This window comes from Aotus nancymaae, unplaced genomic scaffold (genome assembly GCF_030222135.1).
Source record: "Aotus nancymaae isolate 86718 unplaced genomic scaffold, 86718_ANA_hifiasm-v0.15.2.pri h1tg000041l, whole genome shotgun sequence".
In the NCBI taxonomy this organism is placed as follows: domain Eukaryota; kingdom Metazoa; phylum Chordata; class Mammalia; order Primates; family Aotidae; genus Aotus; species Aotus nancymaae.
The window spans coordinates 20,363,023-20,384,330 of NW_026988455.1; the positions used below are offsets into that span (position 1 = coordinate 20,363,023).

The 21,308-nt window shown below is 37.2% G+C and overlaps 2 protein-coding genes across 3 annotated transcripts in view; one reads left to right on the top strand and one right to left on the bottom strand.

The window, feature by feature from the left end:
• Positions 1-21,308, top strand: part of CENPP (centromere protein P) — a 282,767-nt gene that overhangs the window by 20,738 nt on the left and 240,721 nt on the right. For both annotated transcript variants that reach the window (XM_064361574.1, XM_012472197.2), the window contains one exon: positions 488-576. In XM_064361574.1, the coding sequence (XP_064217644.1) occupies positions 488-576 (89 nt within the window). The remainder of the gene's footprint in view (positions 1-487; positions 577-21,308) is intronic.
• LOC110569003 (protein mago nashi homolog 2-like) lies at positions 13,644-14,027 on the bottom strand. Its single transcript, XM_064361576.1, has one exon. It carries the CDS (start codon positions 14,025-14,027, stop codon positions 13,644-13,646), a length of 384 nt encoding a protein of 127 aa, XP_064217646.1.

Below are 21,308 nucleotides of genomic sequence, written 5' to 3' on the forward strand. Positions count from 1 at the left end.
TTTAAATTGTTTTTTACTTCTGAATTTTCAGTTAATATCCTTTGTCTTTTTTTTTTTTTTTCAGCTTTTTAGTGTCCCTTTGTCATGTTTATGGTAAATATTTAGCTCAGTTTATTGCTTCTCTTTTATCATAAGGTCATTTTTTTACTTAGATATATTGTGTTTTTATTTAATCATATTTGCGAATTATTTTCTATTTTTGTTTAGAAAGTCTTTCCTCAATAATAAATTAAAAGTTTATATTTTCTCCTTATATTTTATTGTTTCAGTGTTCCATTTACATAAGTAATTCATCTGGAATTCCTTTTGGTTTTTGGTATAGAGTAAGGATCTGACTTCATTCTTTTAACAAATAACCAATGTTTTTGGTATCATTTCTTGATTACTCTTTTATTTGGTGACAGTTCATTTTGCATATTTTGAAAGTATTTTTATCTTTTTGAAGTTTGCCATACTTTGATACGTAAACTTTTTATCTTTGTTTTAGAATAAGGAGAGATTATCTTCTGCTGTTACTGACCTCAACATAATAATGGAGCCCACAGAATGTTCAGAATTAAGTGAATTTGTGTCTAGGTAAGCTATTTTACAAGTTTACTTTTTTAGACAAAAAAAGTAAATTTACACTTTACAGTTTTAAGTTTACCTTTTCCTTTTCTTAGTAAATAAATAGGTCTTCTCTGAAAATATAACACCACTACTGTGGCTTTTATTTAAGCCCATATTCTCTATATCTATTATTCTTTCATTTAGTTTATATTTATTGAACATTCACTATGTGCTGGGTATTAAAATGTGAGCAAGAAAAGATCTAATCCTCAGTCCTCATGGAATTGACAGTCTAGTGGAGAAGTCAGATATTAATCAAATAATGGCAGAAGTAAGTCTTAAATTATGACTATATTAAATGCTACAAAGGAGAGTTACGTAATGCTGTTGAGGTATATATCAGGAATTTTTGTTTTTTATTATTTTTATATTTTATTTTTAAATTAGAGTTGGGATCTCACTATGTTGCCCAGGCTGCTTAAGCAATCCTCCTGCCTTAGCCTCCCAAAGTGTGTATCAGGAATTTGACTAGCAGAGAGAATATGAAATCATTTCCCGAAGGTTGAGCTGATATCTGAAAAATGAGTAGACGTGAACTAACAAAGAGGAAATAGCTTTATTGTGCACTGTGCTAGCAGGGAGCGTGATGTCTGTGAGCAATTGACACAGGGCCACAGTGACCGGTAGAGGCAAGAGCCCAGGAGAATGTTGTAAGTTGAGGCTAGTAAATTAGGTAAGGTCCATATTATAGGGAATTTGGTATAAAGAGTTTTATCATAGTCCTAGGACCAAGTGAAACTATTAAAAAGTTTTGATCAGGGCCTGAGGAAAGCAGAAGTGTGGCATCCTAGAAAGAATTATTCTGGATGCTATGGAGAAATGGAATGAAGGGTTACAATCATTGATACAGGTGAGTCAATGACTAGTCTTTTAAAACAGTTCAGGCAAGAGAAGTTTGTAGTTTGGACTGAAATGATGGTACTTAGCTAGATGGATTTTGGGGATACTTAGGAAGCAAAAATGAGTGGGCAAAGGGATTGCTTGAATAAAAGGAATTAGAGGTCATTCACAGATGATAACTCTTCGATTATGGTGGGCCTGTTTGCTGATGATGGAAGGTTGGAAGAGGACCATTGTTCGGTGAGATTATGACTTTATTTTGGACATAAGAGACTTGAGTGCCTTTGAAAACTCTGAAATAAAAATGTGAAAGAGGCAGCACAGAAGAGGTGGGGGTGAGAGATAGAACACTGAAATTATCTTCTATTTGGTAGGAATTAAAGCCTTGAGCAGGAATGAGATTGCCTAGGAAGGAATATAGAGTGAAACTAGAAAAAGGCCTAAAACTAAGCCTTGAGGAATTCTTAACTATATTGGCTGAATAGAAGGCAAGGATCCTGCAAAGGAATTAGAAAAGGAACTGTTTGAGAGGTGGGCAGAATACCAAGAATGTGTTGTCTCATGGCAGAGATCACATACTTCCTTTTGTTCAGACCACGGTTTGGCAGTAGCATCTGCTATTTGGAAATTACAAAAGGAAGAATATTGAGGTATCTTGTAGTAATAAGCATATTATAGTCACTTAATTAACATTTAATCTCAGCCTTTTGGGTAATTTTTTTAGACTGTGTTCCCATTTGTGGAGAGTGACTGATATTTTAGAAAGAGTGTTGAACATAAGTCAGAAGACCTGAATTTTAGTCCAGATTTAATGACCTAGTGTTAAGTTACTTCTCCTTTTGAAGTTTCTTTCTTCTTTGTCTCTGCTGTTATGCAATTTAAATATTATGTGCCTAAACATGAATTTATTTTTAGTTTTTCATTATGATCTGTAGTTTTCAGACAGGATTGATATCTTTAATTTTTGGAAAATTTTAGTCATTATTTTATTGACTCTTGCTTGTACCTTGATCATCCCTTATCACAGTCTACCTTCACTTTAAATAGTAAACATTTCACATGTACTGTAAGAACAACAGTATACTTTCCATTTTTTTTGCTCAACCATTGTATTATTATTGTCATACACTTTTACATGTTCCTGATGCCTCAGGGCATTGTTACTATTTTTGCCTTAGACTCAATTATTTTTTAAAGCAATTAAAAATAAGACAAAACTTGCTTTGTTTTGTTTTTTTGAGATGGAGCCTTATTTACTCTGTTGCCCAGGCTGGAGTGCAGTGGCATGATCTTGGCTCACTGCAACTTCTGCCTCCCAGGTTCCAGCAATTCTGAGTAGCTGGGATTACAGGCATCCAGCTACCATGCCCAGCTAATTTTTTTTTTTTATTATTAGAGACAGGGTTTCACCATGTGGGCCAGGCTGGTCTTGAACTCCTGACCTCAAATGATCCACCCGCTATGGCCTCCCAAAGTGCTGAGATTACAGGCATGAGCCACCGCACCTGGCCGACAAAACATGTTTTTGTATATTTATCTTCATTTTTTCATTTACAACATTCTTCATTTCTATATGTTGATTCAGATTTCTAACTTATATGCTCCTTCTTCTGTAAGAACTTCTTTTAGCTTTTTTTTTTTTTGAGATGGAGTTTCGCTCTTTTGTCTGGGCTGGAGTGCAATGGCACAATCTCAGCTCCCTGCAACCTCGCCTCCTGGGTTCAAGTGATTCTCCTGCCTCAGCCTCCCAAGTAGCTGGGACTACAGGTGTGCACCACCATGCCTGGCTAATTTTGTGTTTTCAGTAGAAGCAGGGTTTCACAATGCTGGTCAGGCTGTTCTCAAACTCCTGACCTCAGGTGATCCACCCGCCTCGGCCTCCCAAAGTTCTGGGATTACAGGCATGAGCCACTGCACCTGGCCCTTTAACATTTCTTACTGTGCTGGTCTATTGGCCATAATATCTATCAGCTTTTCTTTCTCTAGAAAAGTCTTAATTTTGCTTTCATTTTTTGAAAGGTATTTTTGCTGGCCATAGAATTCTAAGTAGAGAGGTTTTTAAAAAATACAGATCTTTAAACATATTCTTTCATGATCTGGATTGCATATGTTGTTGACTAAAAGTCTGCTATGATTGTTATCTTTATTATTCTGTATTAGTGTGTCTTGTGTGTGTGCTTGGGGCTGCCTTAAACCTTTCTCTTCATTTTGCTTTTCTGTAGTTTGTGCGATGTTTAGGGTATATTTATGTGAAAATTATCAATCATATCTTTTAAAGTATTTATTTTGCCCTGTATCACTCTAATGACACATATGTTAGACTATCTGACATATTGTCCTAGCATTTGGATGCTCTGTTCTATTCCTTTCATGCCTTTTTGGGTGTGTGTTTCAGTTTGGATAATTTCTATTAACCTATCTGCAACTTCACAGACTCTTTGCTCTGTTGAAGTACTGTCTGCCTGTGGGCCCATTTAAGGAGTTGTTGGTCTCACTTGTAATACATTTTATTTCTTTTTATTTTCATATTCCCTTGTATGGATGTACTAGAGTTTTATTCAATTACCCATTGAAGAACGTTTGGGTTATTTTCAGTTTTTGGTGAATATAGCATATTATAGTGATATATACATTTATGTAGCATATTATAGTGTATAATATATATAATGTAAAGATATCTGTGTGTTTGTCTGTATATATATATATATATATATATATAACGTGCACATGCATTCATGCCTTTACAAACATTCATATGCTATAAATATGTATATTACACACACAAACGTACATGTATATGCTGTTGTGAACATTCACTAGAGATTTTTGTGTGAATACAGGTTTTCTTTTCTCTAAGGGAAATAACCAGAAGTGGAATTGCTGAGTCATATATGAGTATGTTTAAATTCATAATAAACTGCCAAACTGTTTTCCAGAACAATCATACTATTTTGTATTCTCACCAGTAATGTGTGAGAATGACTGTTAATATTTTTGTGAATTAATATCTGATGGTCACCTAATTTTAGATGTAATAGTCCCAGAAATTTATTGTTAGAATAAAATTTAAAAATTTTTAACCTAAATTTCTCTTTATGTTTGCTTTATACATGAGAGGAGACATTTGGAGTTATTTTTGTTTCTTTACTACTTTAGTTGAAATTGAAATGTGTTACTGCCAACATTTTATGAAAGAAATCCATGACATCTGTTTTACATTTAGTGAAGTTTGGACTTTGCTTAGGAAAAATAGATAAACTACAATCATTATTACAGCTGTGAGAGCCAACACCCACACCCACACACAAAATTTCTATATGGAAAACTCTTATGTGCTGTAGTACAGTATCCTTTATGAAGATGCAAATGGAAGAATGAAGGAATTGTTAATCTTTCAAAGTTCATTATAAAAGAACAGTCTTTTCCTCTGTGTGTGTTTAAACTTGAGTCATCATAGCTTTTAAGATTATTTTCATGGCTTACTCCCTCATCACATGATTAAGAGTTTATTTTTTGCTCATTTGTTTGATGGAGAATGAAGTATCATGTCACTTTGGCCTTTAAGCTCTAGTGAACAAACTTCTGCTCTCTATAGGCCCATATTCTTTGGAAAACAATTTTTTTCAGATGCTAAAAAATTTTTTAAATAGTTATTAGACTGACTTTTAACACATAATCTCCAGTGTTCCCCATAAAGTACATGCTTATGCAGCTTTGTGTTAATTCAACTATTCTTTTTTGATCTTTGTTTTCTGTGAATCTATTTGTTTTTTTTTGTTCTTCTACTGCCCTTTCTTGCCTTCTTTTAAATTACTTAACTTGTTTTCCTATGTTTTTATTGTGGCAGAATACTTATAAAATCTACTAACTCAACCATGTTGAAGAGTACAATTCAATGGTAGTAAACATTCATTATGTTGTACAACCATCACTATTATTCATCAACATAACTCTTTTCTCTTTTAAAGCAGAAACTTTGGCCGGGCATGGTGGTTCATGCCTGTAATCCCAGCACTTTGGGAGGCTGAGGCAGGCAGATCATCAGGTCAGGAGTTTGAAACCAGCCTGGCCAGCATGGTGAAACCTGGTCTCTACTAAAAATACAAAAATTAGCTGGGCATGGTGGCGTGTGCCTGTAGTCCCAGCTCCTCGGGAGGTTGAGGCAGGAGAATTGCTTGAACCAGGGAGGCAGAGGTTGTTGTGAGCCGAGACCACGCCACTGCACTCCAGCCTGGGTGACAGAGCGAGACTGTCTCAAAAAACCCAGAAACTTTGTACCCATAAACAGTAACTCTCCTTTCTTCCCGCTCCTCATCCTCTAGCAAGCAACATTTTACTTTTTGTCTGTATGATTTTGATTACACTAAGTACCTCATGTAAGTGGAATCATATAGTATTTGCCTTTTTTTGTTTTTTAGGTGGAATCTCACTCTATTGCCCAGGCTGGAGTGCAGTGGCATGATCTTGGCTCACTGTAACTTCTACCTCCCTCCCAATTCATAATTGAGTTCAAGTGATTCTCCTGCCTCAGCCTCCCAAGAAGCTAGAATTACAGGCATGTGCCACCACGCGCAGCTAATTTTTGTATTTTTAGTAGAGATGGGGTTTTGCCATGTTGGCCAGGCTGGTCTTGAACTCCAGTCTTAATCTATCTGTCTCGGCCTCCCAAAGTGCTGGGATTACAGGCATGAGGCACTGTGCCTGGCCAGTATATGCCTTTTTTTTGACTGGCTTATTTCACTGAGTGTAATGTTGTCAAGGTTGATCCATGGAGCATAAGTCAGAATTTCTCTCTTTCTTTCTTTCTGTCTTTCTTTCTCTCTCTTTCTTTCTCTCTCTCTCTTTTTTTCTTTCCTTTTCTTTTCTTTTTTCTGCACCACACAAGCTTTAATTGCATCATTTATGTAACATAGTCCTGGCCAGGTGCGGTGGCTCACACCTGCAATTTCAGCACATTGGAAGGCCAAGGTGGGCAGATCACCTGAAGTCAGAAGTTGGAGACAAGCCTGATCAACATGGAGAAACCCCATTTCTACTAAAAATACAAACAATTAGCTGAGTGTGGTGGCGGGCACCTGTAACCCCAGCCACTCTGGAGGCTGAGGCAGGAGAATCACTTGAACCGGTGAGAGAGGTTGCAGTAAGCCAAGATCATGCTACTGCACTCCTCTAGGTGACAGAGCAAGATACCATCTCAAAAATCAAAACCAAAACCAAAAAAAAACCATAAGATAGTTATGTGAATCTGTCCCACTGAGAGAAGACAGTGCCTTTTCTCTCATGCCTGTTGCTTAAATGTAAATAATCACAATTACAAATCAAATTTACAAATGTTGACTAAATAATGACTTTGCTCCTATTTTAGTTATGATTATCAGCATAAAAAGCCTTTTTCCAATCCACACAGCTATAGCCTCCTCAGTGGTACTGCATCACCCTAGAAAATATGCTTTCAGGCTCCTTCCCATCCCCCAAGGCAGCAGCCTATCCTTGTTGCCTCCTTTTGGCCAAAGCAGCCCAACTTTTAAAAGTCTTTGGTTCATAGATGGCTAGATCTGAAAGTACTTTCACATTGAGCTCCACCTGGCACTTAATTAAATTGACAGTGAATACTGGGTACTTAAGGCTGTGTTCCTGGGGGTCAACTTTAATTTGGTTAATCCAGAGTATTCTCATATTTCTCTTCCTCAGTCTTTTGGCTTTAGTGCATGTATTAGGACTTTCTAGAGAGACTATATATATATATATAAAATAATGGATATATATATTTAGGACTCCTATGTATATAAAAATCATATATATGCTTATGTATAGAGTTATATATATACTCCTATATATAAATATATTATACATAGTAATAATAAATACATATACTCCTATATATTATTATATAAACATAAAGGAGTATATACTATAATAATAATTACTACAATAATATTACTATAATATATATACTATATATTTATATATACTCCCATACTTAAATATATATTATAAAAATATATAATATAGCTATAATATATAAGAAACATTTAATAAAATGTATAAACATATATATTGGACTTCTATATATAGGAGTATATATAGAAGCATGTATATATAGGACTCCTATATATGACTATAAATTATTTATAATTATGTAAATGCATATATAATTTATTATATAAATAATATATAGGACTCCTACATATATGAGTCCTATATATTCTTGTAATAGTAAATTATAATTATTATATATTATATTAATAATATATATAATATTTTATATATACATATAGGAGTTTATTAAGTATTAACTCACATGATCAGGAGGTCCCACAATAGGCCATCTGCAGGCTGAGGAGCAAGGAGAGCCAGGCCGAGTTCCAAAACTGAAAAACTTGGAGTCCAATGTTCGAGAGCAGGTAGCATCTAGCATGGGAGAAAGATGTAGACTGGGAGGCTAGGCTAGTCTAACCTTTTCACACGTTTCTGCCTGCATTATATTCACTGGAGGCTGATTAGATGATGCCCATCCAGATTGAGGGTGAGTCTGCCTTCTCCAACTCACTGTCTCAAACGTTAATCTCCTTTGGCAGCACCCTCACAGACACACCCAGGATTAATGCTTTGCATCCTTCAATCCAATCAAGCTGATACTCAGTATTAACCATCACAAGTCCACCCCTTGTTCACATGAACCAATACACATCTCCTAAGATCATACATAATCTTCAAATAAAGACAACAATAATCGTAATTACACCTAACATAATAGAATGATCCTTCATGCAACTGGAAACCCACCGATCTCCAACCCAAATACTATAACATAAAGTTAATTTGTAAATGCTGATATGAAGTCAATAAATCATAGGTCAGATGAGAAAGGGAAATGGAAATAAAATGAAGATATTTTCTTAGTATAAGTGTATATATGCACAAACGTTTTTAACAAAAGAAGGAGGAAATACTCATGACAATTACAGTCCCGATTTCTGCAGCTGATCATGTGATTGTGGCTGGTGTTGAAGACTACCTTCTTCTACTACCCATTCTGTATTCCCTTTGCCTTCAGCAAGCACCTCAGCAGGTTGTGTTTTTCTTCCTGGTGGAGTGACCCAAACCGTCATTCCTGAAGGTCTGAGCCATTTGTAGTCCTGCCTGGATTGGGCTAATGTAGTTTCCCATTAACCTTAAACACAGGGCATGGTAATACTAAGAGATGTTCTAATGGATTTCTTGTATTCTATACATACTCTTCCTTACCTCTATTGTGTAGTAGTAGACTGATTTCATCTTGATAATCTGGGTAAGTCATTCCAGCTGACACTGTAACTCCCTTCTTAGCCTGTTGACTTAAAGGTAAGAGGAACCCAAAGGGTCCAGGTGGCAATCTTAACTTCCAGTTTAATGGGATTGTTGTTGTGGCTCCTGGTAGCAGTGTTCCTCCCTCTGGATCTAAGACACAAATGCTGCTGTGTATGACCCACTTTATGGCTAGATGGGTCAGAAAGCACCCCAGTTCATGATAGGCAGTTCAGGTTGCATGGTGACTTGATGACTTATAGTCAAATATTCAGTTTCCACCAAAGCCTAGTAACAGGCCAAGAGCTGTCTCTCAAAAGGATAATAATTATCTGCAAAAGATGGCCAATAATTCTAGTGTGTTTACTACTTCTTGCTCACTGGATCCAATCAGCATAATGTCATCAATGTAATGGACCAGTGTGATATCTTATGGAAGTGAAAAGCAATCCAGGTCTCTGAATAAGATTATGACACAAAGCCAGAGAGTTGATGTACTGCTGAGGTAGGACAGTAAAGGTATATTGCTGGCCTTGTCAGCTGAAGGCAAATTGCTTCCAGGGGGCCTTATGAACAGGAATGGAGAAAAAGGCATTTGCCAAGTCAATAGGTGCATACCAGGTACCAGGAGATGTGTTCATTTGCTCAAGCAATGAAACTACACCTGGTACGGCAGCTGCAATTGCAGTCACCACTTGGTTAAGCTTATGATAATCCACTGTCATTCTCCAAGATCCATAGTCTTCTGCACAGGCCAAATGGGAGAGTTGAACAGGGTTGTAGTGGGAATAACCACCCTGCGTCTTTCAAGTCCTTGATGGTTGCACTAATCACAATTTCTCCAGAGATGTGATATTGTTTTTGATTTACTATTTTTCTAGGTAGAGGCAGCTTTAATGGCTTCCATTTGGTCTTTCCCACCATAGTAGCCCTCACCCTACCAGTCAGGGAGCCAAGATGGGGGTTCTGCTAACTGCTAAGTATGTCTATGCCAATTATGCATTCTGGCACTAGGGAAATGACCACAGGATGAGTCTGGGCACCCACTGGACCTACTGTAAGTTGGACCTAAGCTAAAACTCCATTAATTACCTGACTTCCATTAGCCCCTACTTTAATTGGAGGACTATAATGACGTTTTGGGTCCTCTGGAATCAATGTCAGCTCAGAACCAGTGTCCAGTAGTTCCTGAAATGTCTGATCATTTTCCTTTCTCCAATGCCCAGTTACCCTGGTAAAAGGCTGGAGGTCCCCATTCGAAGTTTCAGGGTCCCATTCTTTTCCAATCAATGCCCTCACTTTAACCGTAGACACGTGGCGAAGCTGTGCATGCACCTTTCATTGCAGGTCAGCCACTCACAAGATATGAGCTTGTGTCTGTTTTTCTACAGGAGGTAAAGACTCTCACTCAGGGCAATCTTAGCAGATTTGAGGCTCAGTATCTGCTTCTGAAGCCAGGAGACAGAATCCCTGAGTTCATCATTTTCTTTCACTACTTTTTCCTCTGAACTTAGGAGCAACCAGTTAGCTTCATTATGTTCCTTTGTTATCCCTTCCTCTGTCACTGGACACTTGGGTTGTTTCCATGTTCTAGCTAGTATTAATAGGGCTGCTGTGAACATGAGTGTACAAGTATCTCTTTGAAACTCCACTTTCAAATCTTTTGGGCATATGCCTGTAAGTGAAATTGCTGAATCATGTGGTCGTTCTATGTTAAATTTTTTGAGGAACTACCACAGTGTTTTCCACGGCTGCTATCTGTTTTTTGCATAGAATGTTCCATATATATCTGTTAGATGTAATAGTTGGTTTATTGTGTTGTTTAAGTCCTCTGGTTGTACTATTCATTACTGAGATTAGGACATTTAAGTCTCCAATTGTTATTGTAGAACTTTCTATTTCTTCCTTTAATTCAGTCAGTTTATGCTTTGTGTATTGTGATGGTCTGTTTATTAAGTGCATAGATGCTTATAAGTGTTACACCTTTTTGATATATGGAAGCTTTTATTAATACAGACATACCTTGGATATATTGTGGGTTTGGTTCCAGACCACCGTATATGGAAATATTGCAATAATGTGAATCACATGAATTTTTTTTGGTTGAGCAGTGCATATAATAGTCATGTTTACATTATACTACAGTATATTAAGTGTACAATGCCATTATATCTGGAAAATGCCATTTTTTTATATGGGAGTGGTTCATGGCACCCCAAAACAATTCCCATAGTAACAGCAAAGATTATGGATCACAGATTACCATAACAGACAATAATAATGAAAAATTTTGAAATATTGGGAGAATTACCAAAATATGACAGACATGAAGTGAGCACATGTTGTTGGGAAAATGGCACCAATAGATTTGCTTGACATGGGATTTCCACGACCTACAGTTTTAAAAAATACAATATCTGCAAAGCACAATAAAGCAAAGCACAACAAAACAAGGTGTACCTGTGTATAGTGTTCTTGTCTCTTGTAACCTTTTTTTGATTTAAAGTCTATTTAATTTGATGTTAGTATAGCTGCTCTTGCTGTCTTTTTTGGTTATTATTTGCATGTAATATATTTTTCTGTCCTTTTACTTTCAACCTATTTGTCTTTGGATCAAAAATGAGACTCTTGGAGACAGCATGCAGTTGGATCATATATCTTATTTATTTATTTATTTATTTTTTGAGACGGAGTTTCGATCTTGTTACCCAGGCTGGAGTGCAATGGCACAATCTCGGCTCACCGCAACCTCCGCCTCCTGGGTTCAGGCAATTCTCCTGCCTCAGCCTCCTGAGTAGCTGGGATTACAGGCACGCATCACTATGCCCAGCTAATTTTTTGTATTTTTAGTAGAGACGGGGTTTCACCATGTTGACCAGGATGGTCTCGATCTCTTGACCTTGTGATCCACCCGCCTCGGCCTCCCAAAGTGCTGGGATTACAGGCTGAGCCACCGCACCCGGCTGGATCATATATCTATCCAGTCTCTGCCTTTTGATTGGAGGGTTTAAGCCACTTACATTTTTATTTTGCTTTGCTATCTGTTTCCTGTGCTTTATAGTTTTTTTGTTCCTTGTCTTCTTTACTGTCTTTTGTGTTTCGTTGATTTTTGTATGTGTTGAAATGTTTATGTTCCATTCTCATTTTATTTTTGTGTATTCTAGAACTGATTTTTTGTTTATTTATCACAGGAATTATATTTAACATTTTAAGATTGTAACACTATAATTTTTTTTTTTTTTTTTTTTTTTGAGGCGGAGTTTCGCTCTTGTTACCCAGGCTGGAGTGCAATGGCGCGATCTCGGCTCACCGCAACCTCCGCCTCCTGGGTTCAGGCAATTCTCCTGCCTCAGCCTCCTGAGTAGCTGGGATTATAGGCACGCGCCACCATGCCCAGCTAATTTTTTTGTATTAGTAGAGACGGGGTTTCACAATGTTGACCAGGATGGTCTTGATCTCTTGACCTCGTGATCCACCCGCCTCGGCCTCCCAAAGTGCTGGGATTACAGGCTTGAGCCACCGCGCCCGGCCTTGTAACACTGTAATTTTATTTTATTTTTATTTTTTTAAACACAGGGTCTCACTGTGTTGCCCTGCTTGGAGTTCAGTGGTACAATCATAGCTCACTGTAACCTCAAACTCTCAGGCTCAAGTGATCCTCCTGCATCATCCTCCTGAGTAGCTAGGACTACAAGTGGTCACCACTGATCACAACTAATTTTTAAAGTTTTCATAGAAATGCGGTCTCACTGTGTTGCCCAGGCTGGTCTTGAACTCCTGCACTCTTGTTATCCTCCTGCCTTGTCCTCCCAAAGTGCTGGGATTACAGGCATGAGCCACCACACATGTTCCTGCAATTTCATTTTATGCCACTTTAACTTAAAAAAAATTTAGAAGACCTGTGTTACTTTACAGCTGTATCCCCAGCCTTTTCAATTATTGATGTTGCAAACTTATGTATTTATATGTTGTGCACCCCAAAATGTAAACTAATAATTCTTTAAAATGCATTGGTTTCTTAAATTACATAGAAAATATGTGGGGTCACAGATGAAAATTACAATAATAATAGCTTTTAGACTAATTTTTAAAAAACATATTAGTCTATAAAATCATGTAGGAAACAGTCACATACTAATTGTTGCAAAAATACTAGCTTTTATAATTTCACATGTATTTACCTTTATTGAATCTTTTTGTTGTTGTTGTCGTTTAACTTTTTTTTTCTTTTGCCTTTTTCCATATGTTCTAAGAGTCTTTATTTTTTAACATGTCTTCAGGTTACTGTCTAGTGTACTTTCTTTCACTCTACAAAATTCCCTTGACCATTTTTAACAGAGAAAATGTAATGATAACCAACTCCTTCAGCTTTTGTTTACCTGAGAATGTTGTAATTTCTCTCTCACTTTTTTTATTTTTTAATTTTTGTTTTATTTTTCTTTTCTCCAGCTACATCCCTTTGATCATCTCCCTCACTTTTAAAGGACGGTTTTGCAGGATATAAAATTCTTGATTGACTGATTTTTTTTCTTTTCTTTCCTTTTTTTTTTTTTTTCAGGATTTGGTATGTTTTATTTGAGCAAATTTTTAGCAAAAGATGGCTTTTATTTACAGAATTTAATAAAAAAGGCTTAATGGTTATCCTTGAGTCCATGTGGTTTGGGGACTGTCCAAACCACATGGACTCAAAGATAACCATTAAGCCTGTTAATGTATTTTCTTATTTTCAGTTTACATACAAAGTGTTTTTTTTTGCTTCACATTCATAAAAACTCCAATATTGTAAATGACAAATAAACCCTCCTGTCCCTTAATTAAATATACAAACAGGTTGAAAAACATGAAATTTAAATTGGTTTAATCTTGAAGTGTAATCCAATGAGACTGAAAACTAAACATTTCAAGTCTTATATCAAGTAGTAAAATACTTGAAGACCTTCAGTATCCTTTGACTGATTTACATGAATAAGAGAACCTATTTTTGATGTGGCAAAAGATATATGTTTATCTCCAATGACAATTTCAAGCTTCTGTTGGCCAACCCTGTTAGGGGGAGGCCACAAAGCCTCTTCTTTTATAATTTCACTGTCATCAATAATTCTTTTCAGTTCTTCCATTACAGTCTTGTGCACATAAGCCTCTTTTCTGATCATGACATCATTTTTGTAATTGCTGTTGTTGGCATATCTAAGCTTTCCATCTGGCTGAAATTCGAACTCCAGAAACTCATGCCCAAACTTGCCCTTGTGCCCTACATAGTAGCGCAGGTAGAAATTGCTGGCCATAGACATTTTTGTCCCTGGTAAGCCTGCCAAAAACCCAGCCCTTTTTTCTTTTCTTTTAGCACTTTGACTATAATCTGCTCACTGACTTCTGGCCTCCACACTTTCTGGTGAAAAATCTGCTGATCATTTTATTGAATATCCCTTGTATGTGACCAGTCACTTTTCTCTTGGTGCTTTCAAGATATTCTCTCTTTCTTTGTCTTTTTACAGCTTGATTATTATTATTTTTTTTTTTGAGATGGAGTTTCGCTCTTGTTACCCAGGCTGGAGTGCAATGGCATGATCTCGGCTCACTGCAACCTCCACCTCCTGGGTTTTTTAGGCAATTCTCCTGCCTCAGCCTCCCGAGTAGCTGGGACTACAGGCGTGTGCCACCATGCCCAGCTAATTTTTTGTATTTTTACTAGAGACAGAGTTTCACCATGTTGACCAGGATGGTCTCGATCTCTTGACCTTGTGATCCACCCCACTCGGCCTCCCAAGGTGCTGGTACAGCTTGATTATTATGTTTCTCTATGTGGATCTCTGAGTTCATCTTGGAGTTCTTTGAACTCCTTGGATTTTTTTTTTTTTTTTTTTAAGATGGAGCTTTGCTCTTGTTGCTCAGGCTGTAGTGCAATGGGGCGATCTCAGCTCACTGCAACCTCTGTCTCCTGGATTCAAGCGATTCTCCTGCCTCAGCCTCCCAAGTAGCTGAGATTACAGGCATGTGCCACCATGGTGGCTAATTTTTTATATTTAGTAGATACAAGGTTTCACCATGTTGGTCAGACCGATCTCGAACTCCTGACCTCAGGTGATCCACCTACCTTGGCCTCCTAAAGTGCTGGGATTATGGGCATGCACCACTGTGCCTGGCCACTTCTTGGATGTTTTATACTCATGTCTTTCATCAAATGTGGGATGTTTTAACACTTTATTCCTTCACATATTCTCTCTGATTCTTCCTCTCTTTTTCTCTTGACAGTGTTCCACAGTTTCCTTACTTTTTTTGTTGTTGTTGAAATGGAGTCTCCCTCTGTCACACAGGCTGGACTGCAGTGGCACAATCTTGGCTCACTGCAACCTCCACCTCTGGGTTCAAGCAGTTCTCCTGCCTCAGCCTCCTGAGTAGCTGGGATTATAGGCGCCCACCACAATGCCCGGGTAATTTTTTTATTTTTAGTAGAGACGCAGTTTCACCATGTTGGCCAGGCTGGTCTTGAACTCTTGATCTCAAGTGATCCACCTTCCTCGGCCTCCCAAAGTGCTGGGAGTACAGACATGAGCCATTATGCTCAGTTAGTTTCATTACGTTCTGTTCACTTTTCTCAATCATTTTTCTTTTTATTTCTCAGACTTGATAATTTCTATTGTCCTATATCCAAGTTTGCTGATTTTTCTTTCTGCCTACTCAAATCTGCCTTTGAATTCCTCTAGTGAATTTTTCACTTTAATTTTTGTACTTTTCACTTCTAGAATTTGTTTTTGGTTTTCTTTTAGGTTTATTTCTTTTTATTAATATTTCTGTTGTGTTCATGTATCATTTTGTTGACTTTCTCTGCATCTTTCTTTAGCATTTTTAAGACAGTGTTTGGAAAGTCTGTATAGTACATCTACCCTCAGATTTTTTTTCAGGGATAGTGTCTGTTGATTTAATTATTTTTTATTTCATTAAGCCATTCTGTTTTTTTGTATGCTTTGTGTTTTATTGTTGTTGTTGAAAAGGCTCGTTTGAACCTGATAATGTAGTAACCCCCAAAGTCAGATTCTCCCTCTACCCCAGGGTTTGCAGGCCTTTTTGTTATTGTTTATTTATTTATTTATTCATATTTTTGCAGGCCATCTCTGTGCCAGGGATCAACTTGAGGTATAAACTTAAGGTCTTCTCAGTTTGTTTCTGGGTCTCAAGCTTTCTATGGATATATGCAGTCTCTTCCAGAATTTCCCCTTATATGCAGTTATTGGTCAATATCCTAGTCTTGATTGTCTGGCTCTTAGAAAGGGGAAATGGAGAAAATAAAGGTGGGGATAAAAGGGGCTCTGGCTTTTTAAATCCCCTGGAAATCACTTCAAGCGGAGGAAGCAGGGTTTTCAAAAGTGTATGCATGTGTAACTACAGTGGCTGCCTGACTCTTTGTCTACACTTCCGTCATATGCAGCAGCAATCAGTGATCAACACACAGATCCCTTATGGTTGGAAGACATAGTCCTGTTTTTTGCTCTCTCTGGCTTCCATAAGCTGCGTGTAAGCTGCTCTGGTTTTATACTCACATGACTGCCTGCCAGGGGGTTGGGGGTGAAGGAATGGGTAGCTGCTGTTATATTAAGAGCTGAAATTTACTAAAATTAATACAGTTTACCATCGAAGTCCTTCTCCAAGCCTTTCCCTGGATTTGCCAGCCTTCATTAGACTCAGGGCTTCAAAATAATTATATCAGAGAGATTCTGCCAGTGAAATTATTATGTAAGTGGAGAGATGGAATTTGGTACTTCCTATTCTATCATCGTCTCAAAACCCTCTCCTTTAAATATATTTTAATATTCCCTTTTAATTTATTTCATTCACGTTTCGCTATATTTGTGTTATTTTTTTATTGGCTGCTGTAGGGATTGCAACATACATAACCTAACTTTTTTTTTTTTTTTTTTTTTTTTCTGTGACCTGCCTTGGAAACATAACCTAACTTTTAACAGTCTATTTTAGATTTGGTACTTTACCACTGCAATTATAGTTTCATAGTCCTATAACCACATGGATCACTTCCCCTCCCTGCTATATGCGGTAGTTTTCATGTGAATTGTATTCACATGTATGTGCTGAAAAACTCCATTAGTCCAGTCTGGGCAACAAAGGAAGAAGACCCTATGTCTACAAAAACAACAACAAAATTAGCTTATTGTTGTGGGGTGTACTTGTAGTCTCAGATACTTGTAAGGCTGAGGTAGGAGAATTATTTGAGCCCAGGAGTTTGATGGTACAGTGAGCCATGATTGTGCTATTGCACTCCAACATGGGAGACTGAGCGAGACCCTGTCTCAAAAATAATAATAATAATAACTCCATTAGATAATGTTATAATGTTTTACTTCAATCATCATACATACTTTAAACAACTTAAGAAAAGGCTAATAGTTTGCCATATATATCCAGATTTTTAATGTTTCTGTTGCTCTTCTTGATACGGAGCCTTTTTAGGACATGTGGCATATATCATGGCTCGTTTCCCATAAATACTTGTGTACATTTTTATTTTATTTTGTTTTTTTGAGACGGAGTCTCACTCTGTCGCCCAGGCTGGAGTGGAGTGGTGAGATCTTTGCTCACTGCAACCTCCGCTTACCAGGTTCAAGTGATTCTCCAGCCTCATCCTCCCTAGTAGCTGGGACTATAGGCATGCACCACCACACACAGCTAATTTTTGTATTTTTAGTAGAGACGGGGTTTCGCCATGTTGGCCAGGCTGGTCTCGAACTCCTGACCTCAAGTGATCTGCCCACCTTAGCCTTCCAAAGTGTTGGGATTATAGGCATAAGCCACCAGCCTGGCCTTATTTGACTTATTTTGAGATGGAGTCTTGCTCTGTCACCCAGGCTGGAGTGCAGTGGTACAATTTCAGCTCACTTCAACCTCCGCCCCCTGGGTTCAAGTGAATCTCCTGCCTCAGCCTCCTGAGTAGCTGGGATTACAGGTGTATACCATCATGCCCAGCTAATTTTTTTGTATTTTTAGTAGAGATGGGGTTTCACGATGCTGGCCAGGCTGATCTCGAGCTCCTGACCTCAAGTGATCCACCCACCTTGGTCTCCCAAAGTGCTAGGATTATAGATATGAGCCACTGCACCTGGCTCAAATGTGCATTTTTAAGTTTAGAGATATTCCCTTATATAATTACAGTGCAGTGATCGACTTCATAAATTGACATTGATATGCTTTTATCTAATACGCTTTTCATATGCCAGTTTTCTTAGTTGATCTCATAATAGATTGCATTTTCTTCCTCCCTGAATTACACGATCCATTCTAAAGTCAAATATTGCATTTAGTTATCATGTCTCTTTAGTTTCATTTAATCTGGAGTTATTCCCTAGCCTTTCTTGGCCATTTTTCACTGTGTCATCTTTTAAAAAGCTTTTCCTGCGACCAGCCTGAGCAACAGAACAAGACTCCATCTCTGCAAAAAGTTAAAAAAAAAAAGTTAGCCTGGCATAGTGGTGCATACCTATACTTTCTAGCTACCTGGGGGACTGGGGCAAGAGGATCATTTGAGGCTGCAGTGAGCTGTGATCATGCTGCTGCATTCCAGCCTGGGCCATAGGGCAAGACTTATCTCTTAAAAAAAAAAAGTTATTTCCACTTTTTTGTTTGTTTCTTTTTTTCTTTCTACTTTTTTTTCCCCAATAAAATGTTTTTTATTTTGTCTTTGATCTTCTATTGTGATCAGTTGATGCTATGCCTTCTTAGGCAAATTCTGTATAGATGATATTTTGTGCTTCTCTGCATTGCTGTCCCCCATAGGTGATATTAAGTTTGTTCACTCAGTGAAACTGTTGTATTTCTCCACTATATGATAACTGTTTTTTTCTCCCTTGCATCTAACGTGCAGTCTGTGGGGAGACAGTTGATGACTACACAGTTATGACTCTTTATTAATATTTCTTCCTCAATTTAGCATCTACTGATGATTCTTACCTTATCTACTCTCTACTATGATGTTTGTAAAATGATGATTTTTCAACTCTAGCACTTCCTCCACATTTCTCAGTAGGTATTTGGCATTATGCTTAAGAAACAAATCACCATTCTCTTTGTATATATATGTGTACATATTTATTATATGTATGGATTCATTCATTTTTTTCCCAATGATTTATAATTTTTGACTCTTCTTATTTATTTTGGTGCTCAGAGTATACCAGATTTAATCAGAGGGAATCTCTTTAAGCTGGCTCCTGAATCCATGTGTTAATTCCTCATTATATTTTTGAGCACTTTGTTATATTCTGGCATTAAAAGATTTTCCAGGCTCACAATATACCTGTCCTCCTTAGGTGTAGATTCAGCAACTTACCTGAGGAACCTCTTTTAGTGGGAAATGGTATTAGAGACAGATCTGACACTAGGTCTGCTCATTGCTATTGGAGTGTCTTTGCTTTTTGGTTCTTTCAACAAACAGTACTAGAAAATATGTATTTCTACATATTTATACACATACATATGTATTTATACATATTTATACACACACATACAAACCTGTATATAAGAAATCATGATTCATATAATATGCATGTGCACGTATAGTCATGTGCTGTGTAACTACTTTTTGATCAGTGACAGACTGCATATACGAAGGTGATCTCATGATTGCATTACTGTATTTTACTGTACCTTTTCTATGTTTAGATATGTTATATGCACAAATGCTCAACACTGTTTTACAATTTACTACAGTATTTAGTACAATAATGCTGTATGGGTTTATAGCCTAGGAGCAATAGGCCACACTGTATAGCCTAGGTTTGCAGTAGGCCATACCATTTAGGTCTGTGTAAGTACACTGTATGATGTTCCCACAGTGAAAAAATCATCTGACAATGCATTTCTCAGAATGTATCCCTGTTGTTAAGCTACACATGACTATAAATATTTACAAAATCATGAGTGTACACCATGACCTCCAGTTCTCCAATTTATCCCCAGTTTATAGTATGTATGTGTTTATATACATACTACCATTTCACATTTCTATGTTCTTTCTTCCATATTGAGAAACTTGACTCCTAGCAATATCAACAAATTCATTCATTTGCCCAGTCCTATTGTGTGTGTTTTTTTTTTTTTTTTTTTTTTGGTTTGTTTGTTTGTTTTGAGATGAGGTCTTACTCTGTAACCCAGGTGGAGTGCAGTAGTGCAAACTCGGTTCACTGCCACTCTACCTCCCACGCTCAAGTGATTCTCCCACCTCAGCCTCCTGAATAGCTGGAACCACAGGCAAGCACCACCACGCCTGGCTAATTTTTTGTATTTTTGGTAAAGATGGGGTTTTGCCGTGTTGCCCAGGCTGGTCTTGAACTCCTGGGCTCAAGTGATCCATCCACGCTGGCCTCTCAAAGTACTGGGATTATAGACATCAGCCACTATACTCAGCCAGTTTTTTATTTTTTATTTTTATTTTTTGTAGTGAGGCCTGCTGTTTTTTTTTTTTTTAAATTAAGAGATAGGGGTCTCTATGTGACCCAGACTGGTCTCACACTCCTGGGCTCAAGCAATCCTACTGCCTTGGCCTCCCAAAGTGCTGGGATTACAGGTATGAGCTACTGTGCCTGGCCCGATGGTCTGCTTTTAATGGATTTTTTAAGCTTTTTCTATGATTTTGGTCTTGAAAGTCTTTATTTCATCTTTGGTTTTGAAAGATATCATCCTGGATATAGAATCCTTGGTTGACTGTTTTGGTTCTTTGGGTTTTTTTTCTCCTGAGTATTGTAGAGGAATTTTTCTGTTGTCTTATGGCTTAACAGTAAACCTGCTGTGATTCTTCTTTATATTCCCCTGTATGGATGGAACTGGTTGTTGTGTTGGATACACAACTCTATTCATTTGGCCAAAATCATAAAACTAAATAACAATAAGAATGAATTTTACTGTATCTAAATTTTTAAATAAATACATATATGTTAAAAGCATATTATGTACTTTGCATTGTATTAGTCTCTAAGAATACAATTGAACAAAATTTTCAATTTTACGAAGCTTACAACCTAGTGTATGCACAAAATTTTCAATGATACATGGTAATTGATGATAGAGTACATGCGATGGGAATATAAATGCATAAAGTGTCTACTCTATGTAAGGGGAGAGTGAGGGATGGTATTAGCCCCAGGTCACCTAGGAGAGTGCCTTGTACATGGTTGGTGTTCAAACAGTTGTTGAGTGAATCATCTAACAAACACTTGAAAATATAAGACTGAAGTTAAGCAGAGATGAGACGGACAAGTCAGTGGTATTCCTTCATTTAGTCGGCAGTTATGTGTTGCCTATTCTACAGTGAAGTATTTGTGCTTAATATGTAGCAATGAACGAAAGAAAAACCTGAACCCTGGAATTCCACTGCGCCTGGCCTATAACCACTCTTATCCTAGTGTAAATTATAAAATCGTGATAATAAGGATAATGTACCTTGATGTATTTTATTGCTTTTTTTTTTTCTTAAATTAATGACTAACAGCATTGAATTTAAAAAGTTGTATAATCTCTGTGGAGTTCTTTATCTGCAAAATGAAAGAACTGGATAGAATTATTTCCAG